The sequence below is a fragment of the Hesperophylax consimilis genome, chromosome 25 (genome assembly GCF_061612785.1).
Source record: "Hesperophylax consimilis isolate HC1 chromosome 25, BYU_Hcon_1.0, whole genome shotgun sequence".
Lineage (NCBI taxonomy): Eukaryota > Metazoa > Arthropoda > Insecta > Trichoptera > Limnephilidae > Hesperophylax > Hesperophylax consimilis.
The window spans coordinates 19,201,608-19,223,558 of NC_142860.1; the positions used below are offsets into that span (position 1 = coordinate 19,201,608).

At 33.5% G+C, this 21,951-nt stretch overlaps 1 protein-coding gene across 2 annotated transcripts in view; it reads left to right on the top strand.

Annotated features, from left to right (window-relative positions):
• The window catches only part of mbc (dedicator of cytokinesis protein myoblast city), a 116,815-nt gene extending 96,299 nt beyond the window's left edge, over positions 1-20,516 (top strand). For both annotated transcript variants that reach the window (XM_089646873.1, XM_089646874.1), the window contains 8 exons: positions 425-574; positions 1,612-1,724; positions 3,540-3,682; positions 4,303-4,380; positions 4,988-5,081; positions 8,942-9,115; positions 12,263-12,368; positions 12,634-20,516. In XM_089646873.1, the coding sequence (XP_089502999.1) occupies positions 425-574; positions 1,612-1,724; positions 3,540-3,682; positions 4,303-4,380; positions 4,988-5,081; positions 8,942-9,115; positions 12,263-12,368; positions 12,634-13,007 (1,232 nt within the window). In that variant the 3' untranslated portion in view covers positions 13,008-20,516. The remainder of the gene's footprint in view (positions 1-424; positions 575-1,611; positions 1,725-3,539; positions 3,683-4,302; positions 4,381-4,987; positions 5,082-8,941; positions 9,116-12,262; positions 12,369-12,633) is intronic.
• Positions 20,517-21,951: the final 1,435 nt, after the last annotated feature.

A 21,951-nucleotide genomic window follows, 5' to 3' on the forward strand; every position in this document is an offset into this window, starting at 1 on the left:
AAATTCAGTATTATGACTTTTGAAAATCGGAATTATGACATTTAACATAGAATTAGCGACGCGCATTTTAACAAACACAATAAATACGGTTGCAAGTGATGAAACGACAAACTAGAATAATATTAAGGTACATTATTTCCTTGCCAAGCGAATCAAATATGTTTTAGTATACTAGGAACATATCTTGGCGTTCAAGCAGTTAAGCATGAAAACTTCTTAAGTGGGTTTCACTATAATATTTATTAGAATTATTTTTTTTTGAAGATGCGTTTCATCAATCATAAATTCATAATAGTGTACATAATTCTAATGCGTAATTTAAAATTTTCTAAAAAAAACTTAGTATGCTGATATAAATTAAAGATAGTGTCTCTTTTTCTGATTCTTGTTATAACCTAACCTAACTTTTGGTGTGTAATTCCAGGTGTGGTAGACGCAGCTGTGATGGGAGGAATAGCTAACTACGAGAAAGTGTTCTTCACAGAGGAGTACCTGCGAGCCCACCCGGAGCACCGGGGCCTGATCAACACACTCAAAGACCTCATCGCGTCACAGATTCCCCTGCTGGAGTTAGGTAAGTTCAAATGGCATATATTATAAACGTATCCTATTAATCAATACAGAAAAACATTACATTTTACATTTTTCAAACAAATGTTTAAAAACTGAGGAAATAAAAATTTTTAAATCGTATTTGGCGGGAATATTTATGTGAGAATATATGCAATAAATTGGTACTTTGGCTTTTTGGTGTAAGAAGTGGGGAAAATTGAGACAGTAGGTAATGTAAAACCTGTTGCTATTTCAATTAACACTTTCAAATAATCACTAAAAGTAGCATTTAGAAACCTGTCTGTATCAATCTATCATACATTTTATGTATTCACTAATATTATTATTTAATTTATTTAAATATATATTATTTATGAACTACACATACACAGAAGAACTTGCTGATCAAGTTCAGCAGACAGAGATTGATTTTCTGCTCCGGTGTTCAAGAGGTTAAACATGAAAACTTCATCCTGTCGACTTTGGGACTTCGGCGACCTTGAGAAAAAATGATAAAAATCCTAGATAATTTATTTCAAAGCCGTCAGAGAAGCTAAGTTATTTTAAAAAAAAGTCATTTCTAAACTGATATTTAGCTCAAGCGATTCTGATCTTGCCCTTCATACAGTTTCTTTTCAAAGTAGTATAAAGGTCATTGTTTCTCTGAAAACACCTTTTCATGTAGGTTTTGTATTCAGGATTATGTAGAAATAGTAAAACTAGTTTAAATAAATATATTTTTTTGACAATTGTCTTCCAGATGGGAGTTTTTTTTTTTAGATAAAGTGAGCTATTCTGAGGGTCTTACGATGTAAACATGAAATATATATTGATAATAAGACATTATCTGGTAAACAGAAAACAATTGCATACAAAACATAAATCAAAGTTTTTATTCTGATAATTGATCAAAACTCATCAGGTAATTTTCATGCAGTTCTGAAAATACTCGCCTGACAGTTGAGGGATGTTTGACTTTTTCCTACTCTGACGCTCAACTGGCTAAGCGAGTTTCACTGTACTCTAGTATGTTTTTCTTTATAACATGTTTGTGTTTAGGTATTGATGTTCACCGCGTCAGACTGCCTGCATCATTGGCTCCTCTTCATCAGAGAATCCAGGAGTGCTTTGACAAAATGAAGATTCACGTTCACGAAAAGTACGGCAAGAAGGTAAAAATCATTTTTTATAATCATTGTCAAAGATAATTTCAGCAACTCTCAATGAAAACATGAAACATACAGACTCAAAAAATAAAAAGGAAACGTTTGCAACTGGGACTCAAACCCAGATACATTATATTTTGGAAAGTCTTCCCATCTTTTTTTCATAATTTATAATCTTACACAACCTATTTGATCTACATACCGTAAACCGGGGCTACTTTGCGTCTTAAGGGACAACTTTGCACAAAGAAGGACTAAAAATTAATCTTAGGGGTGCCTAAAATATTTTTATAGCATTTAATTGCATCGGTATATATATCCATTGTGATAATACAAAAGTAATGCAAAGTCACCCTCTCATAGAAGTTACTGTACATAATTTTTTTTAATCTTACAAAAAGATGTTGTTCTTACCATAAAGTTCGTGCAATAACCATTATACTCACGAATATCATATAAAATGATTGTATGGTTGGACGATGAGTAACTTTGTACTAGTAAATAAATCGAAAAAGGTTATTTGTCATTTTTATTTCTAAAATCATGTAGAATCACCCCCCGAAGTTAGTGCACTTACTCCTGGACACCCTGTGTTTCTAAGTTTACCTTTAATAGTATGTATGTTTATATTTATGTTATGTTCTTGATGATAAATGAAATAAAAATACCCCATAAAAAATTATCTTACCATTAAATTTCAATAATACTACCTACCCGTATGGCCTTAAAACATAGAATAAAGAAAAACACAAGAAGTGCCTTGTTGGCGTGTTTCGTGGTCCAAATATAAGCCCAATTTAGGCCTATATTTTCATACAAAACTGTGTTTCACCACGATTACGGAATTCAAATGGAATAGCGATATTCAATTGCAGCCAAGTGTAAGAGAGACAGACTGCTTGCTAAATGGTCTAGAACCAAAAGTCAGTAGCACATTTTTTCCGTTCAAATTCATATGGAAGGCACTTCTACTTTGCTTTTTATTCTATGCCTTAAAATAACTATTTTCGGGAAAAAATTACATAATAGAGATGAAAAGTAATTCCAGTTTAAGGTCACTACTAAATATTTAGCAAAAGAACTTTAAATAAGACCAATTTTTGTGAGAACAATGAGGTGAGTGGAGAGGTAGACGGGGAGGGAATGGCGAGGTACCGCAGGCAGTGGAGAGGGTCAAATCCCGCCCCGGGATGCAGCGCCGTGATGATGAATGTGTATTAAGTTGTAACAAATAATCTTACCTGTATTTTTCTCTAAAGGAACTCAAGATATATGTGGGTAGATTAAATGCTTGCACCAGAAATAAAACTCTTATAGCAAATATAAGATTTATTTTATAAAATGCGGTTTCTAAACACATAGCTCTAGGTAATAATAAAAGAAACAAGAGACTCAATATAAAGGTTATATCTCAAAGCGTGTCGAGACAGAAATTCTCGATAGTTAAAAATGCAAGTCATGTCAGTTGAAAATTTTACAAAGAATAAATGATGCTATAAGAATTAAATGGGCGCCAGCTCAGAATTAGATAATTCTGAACAAATCTATAAATTATCAGTGTAATCCCTAAGAAACTAAAAATATATCAATCTCAATTTAAAGGGCCTCTTACGTAAATTCAGGGTCCGCCAAGGTCAGCAAGTATTTCAGAACCTCTCGTGCCACCGGGACTCGAGCCACAACTGTCGAACCAAATCCAAACGATGCGCACTTCAGACTCGATCGCCAAACAAGACGGCAACTTGAGAATGCTGAATGTCAGTGCGGTAGGTACTTTAACGGGCGAGACTGCTACAAAGTCACATTGTATGTTTTGTGTAGAACTGCGAGCTGGAGAAGGAGATCTCAATGGTGACGATGCGCCGACAGATGAGCATGCTGAGCACCCGAGGGATGAGCTTCGCCGAGAGCTCTCCCGACAACCGCTGGTCCGAGATATCCAACCAGACCAACCACAGCGTGGAGTGAGATACACTTTCATTTACAATAATTACTCAAAATCCTAACTATAAAGCACAAATTAGGGGCCGTTCAAGTATTATGTAAGCACTATAGGGGGGCAGGGGGGTCTTTGCTTTGCTTATTTTTGATGACATGGGGGGGTGGGGGGGTCGAGATAGTGATTACGTCAGCACTGCTCAGCAGTAGTTATTTTTTTTTTTACACATTGGCAACCCACACATTGTCTATGTTTGAAAACCGAATACATATTCGGGGATTCCCACAAATAATTAATATGTTTAGGTACTCGCTTGAATAACAGAATACATTAGAGAAAAATGCATACAGGTACCAATTTTTACGTAAGCATGGGAGGGGGGGGGGGTAAGAGCTTTGCTTACTTTTGCTGACAAGGGGGAAGAGGGGGTAAATAATTGTAATAAATCTGCTTACGTAATACTTGAACGGCCCCTTAACTCAAATATACAAAGCAACAATAACTTTTAGATTATTAAATTTGCTCATCTGTTCTTTACTTCTCAAATGCCACCATTTTCAGCTCTCGACGTCATTACTGTCGTAAGTTTTTCATATTATTATTCAGCATTTTATTTTTTTTTATGTAATTTTGTCTTATTTTCAGGTCTGGTATTTCTATGGGAAGGACTCAAGCCAATTCCCTCAAAGCATTTACATCACAATTCAACAAACAGGTTCATAGGTATGTAAAACTCGGTAATTGGACAAATTAGAACCCTTGAAAAAAAGGTTAGGTTTTTATCACTTAAAATAATGTATCACTCAACAGTATTCTGATTTGTCTGTTCTTCACTTCAACACTTCAGTGTTGTTAATTAAATGCCAGACTTGTGTCTATGTAGCTATCAACTGCTGACCCTATGTACAATTCACAAGTTCACCCTGCTGTTGAGTTAGGTTAGGTCTATGTAGCTATCAACTGCTGACCCTATGTACAATTCACAAGTTCACCCTGCTGTTGAGTTAGGTTAGGTTAGGTCTATGTAGCTATCAACTGCTGACCCTATGTACAATTCACAGGTTCACCCTGCTGTTGAGTTAGGTTAGGTTAGTTAGGTGAAAACAGTCAATCTGTTGATGACGGATTGCTTCTTTCCTTTTTTTAACAGAAAGACTTAACATTCCTGAGATACGATTAACCTAACAATATTTGAATTCCTCTCCTGGTAAAATGTTACTTGTGCAAAGATAAAGGACTGAACTAGTAGAGGATTGAACCCGTGGCGCCTGGCTGGTCACCGGATGCATTTGACGATGTTTGTACTAACTGTATTGTTTCCTTATTACAGAGGCTCCCTGGGCAGTGGAATCTCCAGCGGTTATGCCAGTCTGGGCATGCCCACCACCAGGAAGAGAGACAAAGACAGGAGAAGGGGCAGAAAGGTACTTTTTCCACTTATGAATAATGTATATTTAATTATGTTGCATCTACAAAAAATCTCACATTACACACATCACTTGAATTAAAAATCAATGTTACTGCATTATCGGCAAATAGAGACCTCACTTATTTCATATTATGTAGACAAATTATTACTGTTTTACTCTGCTGCTGGAGCAAAAGACGGGCCGAGAATGAAGTTTAATAAACTCCTTTAATATCGAGACTTCTTGCTGCCCTTTCACTGGCCGAGATTGGTTTTGTAATATATGACAGCACTGTTCACAGGGGTTATCTTTTTGACAAGCCCCCTTCCACATACATATGACGTCTGAACCGCTCGGAAAGTTTTGAAACAAAAAGTTGATCACCTCCTCAAGACGGTTCACGTAAGGCCAACCTGGTCAGTTTCAAAACCCCAAGTGTGTCAGACTTCAGTAAAGAGGGAAATCAATGACTGTCTGGTGCAATTTGATGGAAACAGCCTCCCCAATAAAGACTCCATTGAAAAGCTAGGCAAAAAAAAGAGGTAAGTATATCAGACGGGCTCAAGTATTGGGCTCCATAGAAACTGGGCTTCTTATATAGCCCTAGCAAATTCTTCTATTGTGGCCAGCTGCTAACCCTGTACAAATCTCAAGCACACCCAATAGTTGATTTGGGAGCCCCCTCAATACTGGATTGTTTGCAAAGGAGGGCCGTCCGTCTGATGTTAGACCGATTGCCATCTCTAATGCTAAGGAGCTAGTACCATTGATCCCCGGTGCACATGCGTGAAACTCGGCAGGCACGAGCGGAACACCCGCTTACAGTTGATGTCGGATTCATGAGAATGGGTTGTCTTTGACTCGTTTTAGTGTAAGTCGGCTCGTATGTGGAACAAGTTACCGGCATTTATTTTTCCTCCTTCATATAATCCGGGCCTCTTCAAGTCCCGCTTTAATAATTCCCTTCCTACAGCCCCTACCTTAACCCACCTCATAATGTGACGTAGTTCCACTGTCTCTACACTATACAGACAGGGAAACTCTTGTGAGGTGCCACACAATCTTTTTTTAAATATCCCAAATTTGGTTGGGCTTGGGTGAAGTTGCCCACCATAATATAATAAACCGTCATGTCAAGGTTGTACAGTTGGTATTACAGTAGAAGAGTTGTAGTTTATTCGAAATGAGACATGGGACCTCAAAAACCATATTTCAAATCAACAAATTCTTAACTAATTACTGAAAACTTGAGTTTCGTTGCCGACCCGTCAAATTCAGATAGGTATTTGAAGTAAAAATGTAATAACAAATTATTATAAGCATTAATTACTCGCCTGAAACATCCATACAAATTGAAAATATCTTATTATAAGCAGTAATTTGTTATCATTTGTGATAATCACATCCGAGAAATACATTGGAATTCTTTACTCAATGAACAAGAAAGTACCTTTTTGTATCATCAAATTAAAAATAATTTCATTAATTTATATGAAAAAAGCACTGTGTCATTTTTTGAAAAACCAACCAAAAGACCACATGCGATCAAAAAATGGATAACTACAGATATTTTAGAGTTAATAAAAAAAAGGGATTTATTGTTTCGAAGATGGAAAAATTCTCCTTGTAATAAAACTTATGAAAATGAATACAGGTACATGCGAAATAATGTCAACAAATTAATTACTAAAAGAAAAAATTGTTATTTTAAAGATAAATTCAAACGTAGTTTCAATAATACTAAGCAAACATGGGATGAAATAAATAAATTGTTGGGAAGAAAAACTAAAAGTAATTGTGATGAAGTCATCTCACGATATGTGTTAAAGGAACAGACGGTGGAAAATGTAACAAACCAATATGTAAATTATTTCTCAGATAGTATAAGCCAAATGTTACACAGATGTGATTTTAAGGCATCCAATGTTAATCAAATAGAATTACCTCACAGTATGTATTTACCAAAGGCAACTCTCACTGAGATAAAAAATATTGTTAAGAAAATGAAAAATTCAAAATCCTTGGGAATGGACAACATAAGAATGTACGACATAAAAAGACATATAGATATTTTAGGACCTATTATAACGCACTTAGTTAATAGACTTATTATAGAAGCTGAATTGCCAAATGATCTTAAATGTGCTATTATTAGACCTATATACAAAGGAGGAAAGCACTCAGAAATAGGAAACTATCGACCTATCAGTATAATGCCTGCACTTGAAAAAATTTTTGAAAAATATATTTCCTTAAAATTAAATAAATACCTAGAAAAATTTGACATTATAGACCAAAAACAATATGGCTTTCAAAAGAAAAAAAGCACAGAGCATTTATTACAGGATTTTTCAAATTATATTAATAATGAATTAAACCATAAAAGACATGTTTTAGTACTATTTATAGATAACTCCAAAGCGTTTGATACAATTGACCCACAAAAATTATTAAAAATCTTAGAAGCAATTGGAATTAGAGGTAACCTACTTAATTTGTTTAAAAATTATTTATCTAATAGACATATATGTGTAAAAATATTAGAAAAAATGAGTGGGAGAAAAAAAATCTGTGCTGGAGTCCCGCAGGGGTCGATTTTGGGTCCAACCCTTTATATTATATTTGTATCAATAATGAAAAAATTATTTAAATATGTAAGACACTTTGTATATGCTGACGACACTGCTCTTGTCATATCTGATGAACAATTATCCATTGCGATTAAATATATGCAACATGACTTTACGTCCCTGATAAAATGGTCACATGACGCAGGTCTAATCATTAATACCAAGAAAACTAAATTGATGCACATACGGTCTCCACATGCTTCATTTCAGATCATGCCTAAAATAATTTCACATAACTTTATATGTATTCATCAAAACATTCTACAGCCATGTATGTGTGAAAGTATTGAACTGGTAAATGAATACGTTTATTTGGGGGTGACTGTTGATTGTCATTTCAAGTGGGATTCACAAATAAACAAAACTTGCAAGCGGCTGAGAGCGATAGTGGGTAGGATATACAAACTAAAATGTTTCGTTCCGGTGAATATTTTAAAAATTATTTACCTATCACTCGCAGAATCAACTTTACGGTATGGTTTAACTACTTGGGGTCACTCTTGTAAAACTAATTTAAACCACCTGCAATCAGTACAAAATTCTATGGTGAAGTTATTAGCTCAAAAACATATTTTTTCACAGAGACGAAACATTTCATTGTTGTATCGAAATTTAACAATATTACCGGTGCAGGCCTTATTATGGTACAAAATATTGATCCAACATATATCTGAGTCTGATTATAAAAGGAAAGTGCAACATGAATATAATACAAGGTTTACAAAGAATGACGGAATGCTTGTTCCAAAATATAATAATAAATACGGACGGCGAACCCTAGAATTTAACGTGCCAAAAATGCTTAACATGTTACCCATTAATATAAAAAATTGCGATTCCACAAATAGATTGAGATATATGCTGAAACAATGGTTACTAAATAGAGATAGTTTATATTAATTTAGTTGTGTTAATTGTATGGTTATAGTAATAATATTATGTGTGTATGTATGTAATTGATCATTAACATCCTGTTGACAAACTGCTTTATTGAAGTTTAACGGGATTGTAACTTGAAAACCAATAAAAAAAAAAAAAAAAAAAAAAAAAATATGCATAATAACTTGTCTTATAAACATTAGTTTATCATTAACAAATAAAAATGTAATAATACAACATGCTTCCATGTAAATAGGAATTTCGTGGCCGATTTATTACTTTTTCAGCAGCTATTTTTATCTTACGTTACAAAAATAGAACTAGAATCAGATTTGCCATTACTTACATCATATATCACTGTTCCAGAGTGAAGTGGCCCCCGCTCCCCTGAGCAGCGCTCCCTCCACCCCTTCGGGGGCCACCAGCCAGTGGTACACGGGCCCTGCGCCCCCCCTGACCACCTCCAATGGCAACGCTAAGGGACTGTCTGCCATGGACAATCTGTGCACGGCTAGCACCATTGTGGAACTCAGACAGGAGGTAAACTATACTATTTATAATCAATTGTCGTAGTAAGTAGAAAGCTGCCAGACTGAAATCTGTTCCCATAAGTATTCCAATAAAATTTAAGAATGTATTATTTCAGTTAAGGAAATTAATCCTGGGTTTGGTTTTCTAAATGTTTTTAAAGCCTTCTCAAATGTTCTGCGTCCCAGACATTTATTCGGGGCTAAAATAACAATTTTAACAATACCTTTTCTGGATCATCATGGCTTCTATGGTTTAATGCTACAGTACTAAAAATAATATCTTAATTTTGTTTTTAATAATTATTTTTTACCATGCAACGGTAAACAGAACTACCACAAAATTAAAAATGTAAATTAACGCTCATAACTTTATCAGCATCGTTACAGTGCTGAAACTAACTTGTCGCCGTAGACATCCAAATTGGTAGACTTTCCTAACATGAAATCTGGGTATCATTTCGACGGGACCTAAGTCACCTATGTTGGATTCCAAAAATTATTGTATTTATCTAAAATACATTTAGACCGAGGCATTTGAACTCCCGTCACATTTGGCGTCATCATTTGAACAGTCCACTTTAGTCGCCACGGCTTGTCAGCGTTCAGTTAAATTTTAATGGTTTTTGCGCTTGGCCGATTTATCGAGGGGTGATCCAACAACAAAACTTGAATTTTGAAAAAACGCTTACTGGCCGAGAACGGTAGTTCAAATGTGACATGAATTCAAACAACTAGGTCTTTGATTATCAAAAATAATTTCCGAGCACAAATATTGATTACCTATATATAAAGTCGATTTCTCTATGAGATTGTCTATAATCTAATGATTTTCATGTTATTTTCAAATACCTATATCATATTAATTAGAACTCGTTAAAGACAGAAGTTTTTGAATAATACCGAATAGTTTCGAATATATAATACGTCAAATATTGGTATTTGCGGCCCGCCGAAAAGCGTGTGATATCGCGGTGCATGCGCGGCAGTAATGCATCACTGCCATTCGAACTATGAATAATCATGTCTTGTGTGACCTCAAGAGACACAATTTTATACATTTCACTCGTGCTCACTTTGAAAGCTCATAATTTCGTAATTTTTGAAGATATCGAAAAACTAATTTTACCGTTGTATTAACTCTATAAATATAATATATAAATAAAAATAGGAGGCAACCTCAATATTATTATTATTATTGGTCGATATATTCCTTGTTAAGAGAAAACCTAATAAACAGAATAACATAAAATAAAAATATTTCCATGGCAGTGCTTGCTCATAGAATATGATTTACGGTTGTCGATAATCTATAAATTGCTGACTATATAAATAATAGACTAGTAAATTTTGGTGCTTCTGTATTATTTTTGGTGTCAGATGACAAATATTCACTATTCATTTGGCACCCAATTATGTAGATACAAGCCTTTATATACTACAACAGCTTGTCACCAGTACCTTATGAAGTAGTATACAGTCTGAGTGTGGCCATAACAATGTGCAATGTATCTGCAGGTGTAGCCAGAGAGGATAGAACCCCACACTCCCTGTCCCGACACTACTACATAATTTCATGCATGACAACATGTTGTTTCTATGAGAACAAAGTAAGCTACACCAACAATAATAGTGGCAAAATCAAAAACTAAAACAAGGCTTCTAATTTGGAAAACGCTTCCACTTTAACAACAAGCTCGCCATTATTAATCAGTTATTTTATTTTATATTTATTTCGCTTTATATTGCGCTGTATAATTTCTCTAAAAGGAGCTAAATCAACACTTTCTTGTATAAATACCAAGGGACAACTGCTCCCAACCACCTGGAGCCGGTGAGACTATGGCATCTCCAATTGGGATATGTTATAAGACTGAAGGTGGTGAAGTACCTGCCTGTTCATATCTGGTCACCAAACACAGCTAAAGCAAATTTCAATTCTGAATGGTGATCTTACACCAGGGTGATACTGACAGTGTCTTCCACTCTGGAACGTTTCGCAAATATACCTTATATTACTTTTAAATGATTAAATTGCGAGATAACACAAATCAATCAAATAAAATTTACTTGCACCTGGCGGAATTAGAACTTGCGACCTACAGATCGCTAGTCGAGAGCCTTACCTCTCAACCACTGGGGCTGTCAAAACAAGATGGCCTCCAATCTTGTTCAAACATTATTTCTTACATTATGCTTACATGGCAACCAAACTGTGTTCAGTATTTTTGTTATTTTTTAATTTTATTTATTTATTTATTTTGTAAAAAACAAACAGCTTTTATATAATATACAATGATAGATATAAATATACAATGATAGATATAAATATACAAGTTAACTGAAGTCAAGCCACAGAAGTTTCTTATGTTAAAGTGCATTAGAAATGAAGTTTTAGTATCTTAAAATTAATTTGGTGTTAAAGGAAGGGGAGAGGAAGAGGATAGGAGATGCTGCCGATACATTCCATACTCTCATATTAATAATCGATCGTACGCATTACTTCATATCGATATTTCTTTAGGTTATTACCAAAAATGTCAATGCTTTAAAATTTTGTATTATATTGTGCACATATACGAGGAATTGGGGAGAGACATATACGAGGGATTATATTGTGCACATATATGAGGAATTTAATTTATTATGCGACAGATTAATAATCCATTTACAGTACAAGCTTCCTTATTTTGACATTCTTCACATTTGGTAAGATAGGTGTACAAACATTTTGACGATATTAATTTAAAAAGTAATGAAAAAAATCTACTGTTTTAGAACATTCATTCAATAGCACCATTCTTCTTTCGCGCTGCGCTGTGCTAGAGCATCTGTTCTGCCGTGTGATATCTTGAACAAGTGGTGATGACGACTACGGCATTGATTATACTAACACAAAGTCATAAATCTTACTTATTCTTGTTAGCTTAACAAAGTAACATAAGTTGCGGTATATATTGAACTATATAATAATAATTATTATTATTTACCAAGCAATGAAAGGCTGACGCTATTAAAACCAATACTTTCGCTTCTATCCTCTCAGCTTGCATGGCATTAAAACTTATTACGGTTGATTCAAAACAGCTTACAAATATTATTTTGTTTATATTATCATTATATTTGTACGTAATTTATATGTAATCGTTTTGTTTTTCAGCTGACTCCTTCAAGACCGCTCCGTTCCGAAGTGGAGAAAGAAAGAAGGTTGTCCCAGAGGCCGCAGTCTCTGCAAAGCGGAACCAATTCCAACAGGAATTCTGCAGGTAAAGTTATCCGACTGCTTGTATTGTTTTTTTTACACAATTTAGAAATAAACAATAAAGTGTTTGATGTGATTTGAGATTTTCACAGCCAATAGTGATTTATTTTTGGGGTATTATGCCGTGTTGCGCTACTTCCTTCTTTAGCCAAGAAAGTTCACTTATTAGTTTTTGGCTGTCATCGAATAATTAGATGGCAAATCTGAAGGAGCACATTGACTACTAATTTCATTACAACTCTGTAAATAAAATTATCATTGAATTTCAGGCACAACAGATTCCAATATCAGCAATGAAGACGACCCCCCTCCCCTTCCGCAGAAGACTGTCCGCACCGACCACAATTCCTCCTTCCACCCCCCCCTCCCCCCCACATCCCCGGAGAGCTGCTACCAGGCCATCAACTTCATGGTCTCCAGCCCTTCCATCAAGTCTCCCAACAACTCCCCGTCTCGGAGCGCCGTCACCAGCCCCGTGATGCTGCGTCAGGACTACGACCAGGTCTTCACGCCGCGCTCCTCGGCGCTCTACAAGTCGCTGCAGCCCGCCACCGCGCACGCCTTGCGCAAGAACTTGACTTCTATGAAGGATAGGGCACCCACTCCACCGCCCAAGAAACGAATGAATTCTGTACAGAATTGATTCAGAATGGAATTTAATCATTAATCCAACACACGATGGCGTACATGAAATTTATTTTCATGCTTTTGGAAAAAACCTTCTCATTGTACTTTTGACTTTCTTTTGACATAAAGCATCAGAGGATCACCAAATTATTCTGGAGATTAAAACAAAAACCTTCCTATATAAAAGCTTGGATGTTGCCATCGAAGATGACTGCCAATCTTCTTTGATTTCCATAATGATGCAGATGAATTCTCCACAGACTAAAATTTCTTCATATGTACAAAACCGGAGATAGGAAATTAAATTTAGTGCATTTGGAATAGACCCAAGTATTATGCTGTCAACCAACTTTTGACATGATCATATCATATGCGTAAAAGCCTTAATAGGCGTAAAATAAATAAATAAATATCCAAAATTTCTGAAGATCATCCGTACATAATTCATTGAGAATGGAATTTAATCAACATCTTCCTATATAAATGCCTACACACTACATTCAAGATGGTCACCGATCTTGTTAAAGAATGTTAATTCTATGAAGAGAACAGTCTTACTAGTTGCGAAAAAATATATGATTACTTCCATACAGATTTTATTTGAGAATGAAATTTAATCAATACCTTTATTATAAACAGTGTCAACTCATAGTATAATCAGGAAACTAGTAAATCTACATCGCATTGAAAACCCAAAAAAACCCTTTTTTTTCCATCTCAGCATTTCAATTTTTTCTATGCTTTGACGCATTTTACAAGACAGTAATCTAGTGACCGATCTTTTTGATCAAATTTGACCTAAAAAATTGCAACTTCAAACTCATTTACTACAAAATCAACTCGAAATGTGATGTAGATTCGCCAGTTTCCCCCTTATACTACGAGTTTCAGGACATTGTGTATTATTCAGGTATACACTCTGATTTCAATTAATGTCTTCCAGTATACAAGATTACATTTAGAATGTATGTGCACATAGTGATTTCAATCCGTGTCTTCCAGAATATAATGTCCTACATAACGAATAGATTTCGAGTGTTCTGTACAGTTTTAAAATTTAAGGAGACATATTTCATCTGAATTAAATTACCATTATTTTAAGATCAAAAATACCTACTTATATGTTTTAATGTCAACCATTTATTACCAAGCCGTGAGCTTTATTGTGATTGTGACCCGTTCTCTCGTCTAACCCTCAGTGGAAGTTGTAATGGTAATTCTTCATTACGGAGTTCGATGATAATATTCGTAACCAAAGAAACTAATGAATTTGGTACAGAATTGATTGATTTGTGTATTGCAAAATTGTCCTGCAGTCTATGTTGATAGCCAATTGTGAATTGACTTGAACTAAACGAATGAACGTCTATACATCGGCCGAAAAAACTAACGAATTTGATGCAGAATCAATTGGTTTATTTGTTGCAAAGTAATTCCTGGCTGTATTCTGCAGGGTGATGATTACCTCGATGATAGCGAACTGCCGATAGGAGAGAAGAATAATAGATTGCATGCTTTCTGAATAGAATTGTCAGATTACGCCGAATGATTCGCAAATGATGTCAATTTTCTATGTATTTTGTTTTAGACTTACAAAATTATGAGAAGTTCTAAAATATAATTATGTAAATCAACTGCCATAATGTTTACCAATGTTAAAAAAATTGATCAAATAACCAGTATGAATTTAATATTTAGTCTGCAATCAAAGGCGATGCAAATATTTAATATTTTGTCGACAATCGTAACACCTTATATCTTGCAGTATTCTTATTGAGATTGTTAAAAGAAATTTGACAACATAGCTGTATGAATTAAAGAATAAGAAAATTAGTTGTTATCATATATTTACATAGCATTCTACATACTGTAGAAGTTTCCGTGAAATTTTGTGATTATGTTCTCAATTAAATAAAACAAATATTATTATAAGCTTATTGAAAGGCAGAACAATAATAAATTTTGTTAAATGCTCTCATATTTTTTTATTAGATTTCTTTACTGGCCATTACTTAATAATTCATTATCTACTTTCCTGTAAACATACTGCTTTTATTTTTTCGTAATACTACTATCCAATTTTTTTTTTTTATAAAAAAACAATACGACTTCTCGTCGCGTCTTATTGGCAGTTGAAAATAGTGACGTTGACCCAGAAATTATTCCAGACGGTCAAAGCTGTGCAAATTTTATAACCCCAGAGCTCACCGCTCGAGTGTTTTTACTTCTTCAGATTGCACAAATAGATTTTCTGCTTTCTAGTTGAGGTTAAACCTTTTTTTTTAATTGTTTTATAATATAATTCTCTGGCATATATTTTACCAACGGTGAAACACTTGTCAACCATAAAGGTTGATATTAACTGTAAAGTTATGTCAACCGTAAATTTTGATGTCTATTAAGTTTTATTTCAACCGTAAAGTTTCATGCGAACTGGTTTTGTAAAGGCGATGCCATACGTAGTAATGCAAAATCATGTGTTTTTGGTTTGAAAATTTGGTCGCCTAGAAACGTTTCAGATGCTTTAATTAAATACTGCGAGTAGAATATATCTTGGCCTTTGAAATAATCGAGTATTTTTTAGATAAGTCTTTTTATAAGCCCAGAAAAAAATAATGTAAAGGCCTATGAAAACTGCTTTAAAGTTCAAAATCTCCTACTTACGAACCCATTTTCGGTTATGATTTTATTGTATAATGTGGCAAATTAAATTATTTTTAATATGATTGAAAAAAAATTAAATATTTATGCCTGAACATCCACAAGATAAAATAAAAGGCACTTTTTGGCCATGTTTTTTTCTTGCGTAAATCAAAACAGGCGGATGGTGTTAAGCGGGAATTTAAACCTTATCGCCATCTACGTAAGGGTTGTTATTGATAGCGGCTCAATTTAAAATATTACACGACGTAGTGCATCGCCTTAACCGTAAATGTTGATGTCAACTACAATTGTTAATGTCAACTGTATATGTAGTTTTATGACAACTGCATATGGAGTTTTATGACGTCTGTAAATTTTGATGTCAAGGATATAGTTTGATGCCAACCTCAAAACATGATGTTAACATTAAAGTTTGATTTCACAAAATGACCGGATTGGGTTGCATCTCTGCATAATATACGGCATGCTAATAAACAACCACATAATATTTTCAATCTTTTATAATAAATGTTTTCTTTTCTATTATTGGACATAAAACGGGTTTGACCACCATAATGCTCACATTAAATATTTGCTCAAGCCAAAGTGAACAAACAATTATTTACCCATTCCCTCGATAATGACAATACATATTATACAAATGTAGTTTATAATTAGGTTAATTCACTATTACATATTTTATGTTAGATATTATTATTGTTTCTTGCACTGTGTAAATAATTCATTTTGTCTTAAAACTCTCTGAGGAAAATCTTTCTGCAAATCAAATTATGAAAACTTCTTAGTGGGAAACTTATAAGTGGGTTTCACTATGCATAATTTGAATTCTTATTAAAACTAGTGAACCCCGCAATGCTTCGCTATTGCTAATGTCTTTCTCGGGCGTCTCCGACTTCTTCCAACATTCACTACTGTATACCACAATGTTACTGTTAAAAAACTACATTACACCGACTTTAATTCAAATCCATATCTCACGCTGATTTTTTATACATTAAAGATATATATCTTTCTACTATTTTTAAAGAATTAATTAGAAAATTATGTCAAACGTATACATAGTTAAATTAATTGAATTTGATTCAAGTTATTATTTCTTATAAACTTAAGTATGGGGCATTTAAAATCATGACACTTATGTACTGTATGATTGAATCACATTTTTATTTTCAAGTTATAAATATTACTTATCAATTTTCTACTTAATTACTTTAAAATATCATTATTATTATTTCTCTAGTACATATAGTTTTCTTATTCTTAGCAATACCTACTTTTTTACGTATCTACAAATATTATTAAACTTTTCTTGGGGCATTAGTGCTTATAATTCATTTGTATTAGTTTATTTACTGCAATCCGTAATTATCATTAATTGAGAGATTTTATCAATTTTATGCAATTTGCAACATTAGATCACATCTTTTACATTATTTATTTATTAGGAAAAATTTATTTTCATTTTTTTTTAATTTTCGTTAACTCTTTGGACTCCATAAATTCGATAAAGACACCTGATTTTATTTCCCCTTTTAACACATATCTCCACTTAACCTGTAAGCTGTTCAATTAATTCTGCCATAATATACATACCACAGTACTGGATTATTGTTCAAAACAACAAATGTGTTTTTACCTATTTTAGTGTAACGATTTCCTACTCACTACGCATGTTTAATTTTTACACAATAAACTAACGAAAACGACCATGCATGTTATCAGCAGCTTACGGGTTAAGGATGACGAATTTTAAAAAATGTTACCTTTGACTGCGTAAATCGACCAAACCTGCATCCCCACACTATGTACATTACGCACTTTTGCAGTATTTTTCATGAATGGTGTGCAAAGGGCTAAGTTAGTTTTCGTATGTACTTCTAAATAATTCATTGGTTATAAGTTATTATGTTAATATTATTAATAAGAGTGTTTATTTAGTCAAAAAATGTTAAATTGATTTATTGTTGAAAAAAATATTAATTGAAAATCATTGACATTGTCAAAATCATTGAAATCTTGAAAATCATTGAAATCGTCAAAATCTTTGAAATCATGAAAATAATTGAAATCGTAATAATCATTGAAATCGTGATAATCATTAAAATCATGATTATCATTGAAATCGTGATAATCATTAAAATCATGATTATCATTAAAATCGTGATAATCATTGAAATCGCGATAATCATTGAAATAAGAAGAGAAAATGCACTTGTCTTGTTGATATTAAAGCTGGTGGAGAGCTCATAATGTGGCTTATTTTATATTATTGTTAATATATTATGTATAACATTTCATGGAATTTAATTTTAACTGTAGCTATTCTTTATTTGTCGTGTGAAAATACAAATTTAATATCCAAAGATATCTTTAATAATGACTCTGATTAAGTTTTTCAGTATTTTTAATTGTTTTAAGATTAAAAATAAATAATATTAACAGACACATTTATTTATATTTCGTTCTGTAATATTTCTAATTTTTCACATATCAATTTGCATTTTTTAATCAATTCAATTTATAAAATTTTATTTTGGTTGTAAATAATTTTTGTGATTCGACGAAATATTTTGGTTGTATTAATTTTTGTATATCCTTTTACGTAATTTTTTTTTTAGCATCTTTATGCATAATTTTTTTATTATTAAATGCACATAGTATTCAAGCTCCTCATAGTGAGTGCCATAATTGTTAACAATGTGTCGAAAAATGTTTAATATACTATTTTTATTTTTATGCTGTCATGATTAGGGAATGGATACTTGTAAATAAAACTGCTTTATATTTTCTCGTTACATATTATTTGCCATCAGTTCAAATTCACTGAAAATATATTTTATTTTAGAAATTTGGTAAAGTGGAAAGTAAAAATTTTGCTACACTCGTGTCAGAAAAATCGCACATCTTTGAAAATAAGTTTCAAGTGTAAGTTGATCCGAGCCAATACATCTAACCCAAACAATATTGATATCAATTGAAAGTACATTTAATGACCTCTTTTCAGACAATAGTTTCATTTCATAAACGATACGAATTTTCAGAGTACTGGACATTAAAGAAATGTTGCGCAGTAATAATAATAATAAAGTAGAAAATGTAGGTCATTCACTATCCGAACATTGAAGAGTGTGAATAATTAGCTTTAGAAAACAACATAAAGCCACTCAAGTGGTGGCACTACTGCAATCAGAGATGCGACAGTGTGATGTTGCTAGGCAACTGAACTTATCGTTTGCCGTTCAACGGGTTTTCCAACGGTTTCAAGAGACTGTTGGCTTCATCCGGAGACGCGGGTCAGGGCAACGCTGCACATCTGAAAGAGACAATCGCTTTATAAGATTTTGTGATGCCGAGTGTATGTCAACACTAAGTAATTATGCTTTTGGAACACTTCTAGTACATTTAGGTTTGAGGTTATCTTAATTTTGTATTTATTTGCGCTTTATTCAAGGTTTTTAGTCACTCAAGAGATAAAATACAAGTATGTGTTGGGTGTGTTGGTGTGCCCAAATTAAGCTCAATTTTTCCTTAAATCTGGTGAAATTGATCAAACATTTACGTATCGAACTTCTTTCTTGAACAGAAAATTAATTTCATTTGTTCTATCTGTGGTCAATTGAAGACATCAGTTTCAGTACAGATCACACTATTATTACTATGGATTATTTTGGTCTGTGTTTTCCCACTTTTTAAAGGCTCTGGTAAACGAGCAACTTTTTTCGACAATTTCTTGCCGGCAAGGTATATCCGATAATATTTCCATATTGTCGGTCAAAATTGTTGTGTATTGCGTATTCTTGTCGACGTATTACCCTGTCTTGATGGTAAGTTCGCTCGGCAACCGATATTACAACAACAATGCCAGGCCAAATTTATTTTCATCTCGTTCTGTTACATAAAATATGTGTCTCTGTTTGCCTATTCTACCTGCTACCAAAACTGTTGTAATTATGAATGCGATTAATATTACAAGTTTATACAAGAATGGTGGAGTTATTACTGCAAAATCATTTTGTGTTGTGAATTTGTCTTATATATTACGGCAATCTTGACGTGACATTGTAATATTTTGGGCCAACACATTGCCCTGCAAGACAATAATTGTTCGGCAATAATGGGCATTTTTTCTTGCTCGTTTACCCACCACCTTAAAGCATATTTCAAGGTTTTTTCAGGCATATTAATCCGTTCCCTAGTCGTGATTATTATCAGTAAAATATTCTAAATGTTTATCATCTTCAGGAAATTATTGTTATTTATGTGTACCCTCCACTTATAGAAAGAACCTCCTCAGTTGAATCGGTGAGAGTTTGGGGGTATTTCACCACCTCTGAGTAACCTGTTGATTAGTACTAATCAAATAATGTATATTATTAGCTCTGCTGTTTCACCACCACTGGGTAACCGCCACCTGTCAAGTAAATATCTGTTTGTACCGCCATGTTAATCCTACGATTAAAGTTACTTGACGGGTAGCTACTCTACACATTGCTCAGAGGTTATGAAACACCCCCTTGAACATCGAATAAAAGGGTTATTTGCATTATTGGGTCGACATTTTACCAACTGCACATATTTTAAAATTAAGTTAATAGATTGAAATATATTTTTGTAATATTGTTTTTATTAGAGGACTAATTATTATATTTGAATTTATTGTACATTAAATTATTATTGATTTTTTTATGTTAATTATTAAATATACATTAAATTTCACAAAATAATACAATAATAGTGGGCCATAGAGAATCAAAATATATTATTATGGTGAGATGCGTTTAAACTACTTTTAATTGAGATATTATATAGTTACCATAGATTAAGTTTATTTCATAAATTTTGTATCATGTACCATTGTTTTTATGACTCTATCTGAAAGTGAACTTAGAAAATAAATTATTCACTTTTTCATTACTATTTCATTCAATTTATCCCTCTGTTCCAAAATCATTCAGCTAATGCGGAGATACTTCCCAACCTTCCTCTTCCCCCTCCCTTCAGCCCCGAATCAAGAATACCATAGTTCCTCTGGCTCAGAGCAGTTGGAATCAATCGATCATGACAATGAAAATCAAACAATATCATAGGAAGTGAAACATTTTAATTCCATTTCAATAAAATAGTATAGTTTCGTCACATTAAGGGGAGATCTCACCATCTTCTCGATGAGCTGTTATCGACTATCCGTTAGATGATCTTGCAAGAACCACGAAGGATGCTTGAGTGTAGACGCACGGCGGAGTGCTGAATTTTACATACAAATATACCCGTAATTATATTATTTTGATAATCAAGCGACGGATCACTGAGAGAGTCCTACAATTAGGTTTTGTCAAAGTTTTTGTTTTTCTGAAGTCAGGTATGCCAGAGAGAGACATGGAATCAAATAATTTAGTCGGGTCATGTCTCTGGCATCCCTGACATGGAATAGGGAGACATGGAATCAAATAATTTAGTCAGGTCATTTATTCACATTCATGAATCACCTCATACATACTCTTCTGTTATTCACACTGTTGACATGACCCGACTAAATTATTTGATTCCATGTCTCCCTATTCCATGTCAGGGATGCCAGAGAGAGAGATGGAATCAAATAATTTAGTCGGGTCATGTCAACAGTGTGAATAACAGAAGAGTATGTATGAGGTGATTCATGAATGTGAATAAATGACCTGACTAAATTATTTGATTCCATGTCTCCCTATTCCATGTCAGGGATGCCAGAGAGAGAGATGGAATCAAATAATTTAGTCGGGTCATGTCAACAGTGTGAATAACAGAAGAGTATGTATGAGGTGATTCATGAATGTGAATAAATGACCTGACTAAATTATTTGATTCCATGTCTCCCTATTCCATGTCAGGGATGCCAGAGGGAGACATGGAATCAAATAATTTAGTCGGGTCATGTCAACAGTGTGAATAACAGAAGAGTATGTATGAGGTGATTCATGAATGTGAATAAATGACCTGACTAAATTATTTGATTCCATGTCTCCCTATTCCATGTCAGGGATGCCAGAGGGAGACATGGAATCAAATAATTTAGTCGGGTCATGTCAACAGTGTGAATAACAGAAGATTTATTGTTATTAAGTTTAATTTGTAGTACTCCATTATAATTTTTATTTTTTATATATTCAAGAATATTGTTATTGGGTTTATAAAAACAGTTTATTTTTAAACAAGTTATGCTTTGTAATTATTATTACGCGTGACAGCTGTTTCGCCCTCTGAAGGCATTATCAAACTGTGTGTAGCCCACTTACAGACGATACATTTATATTATTTGT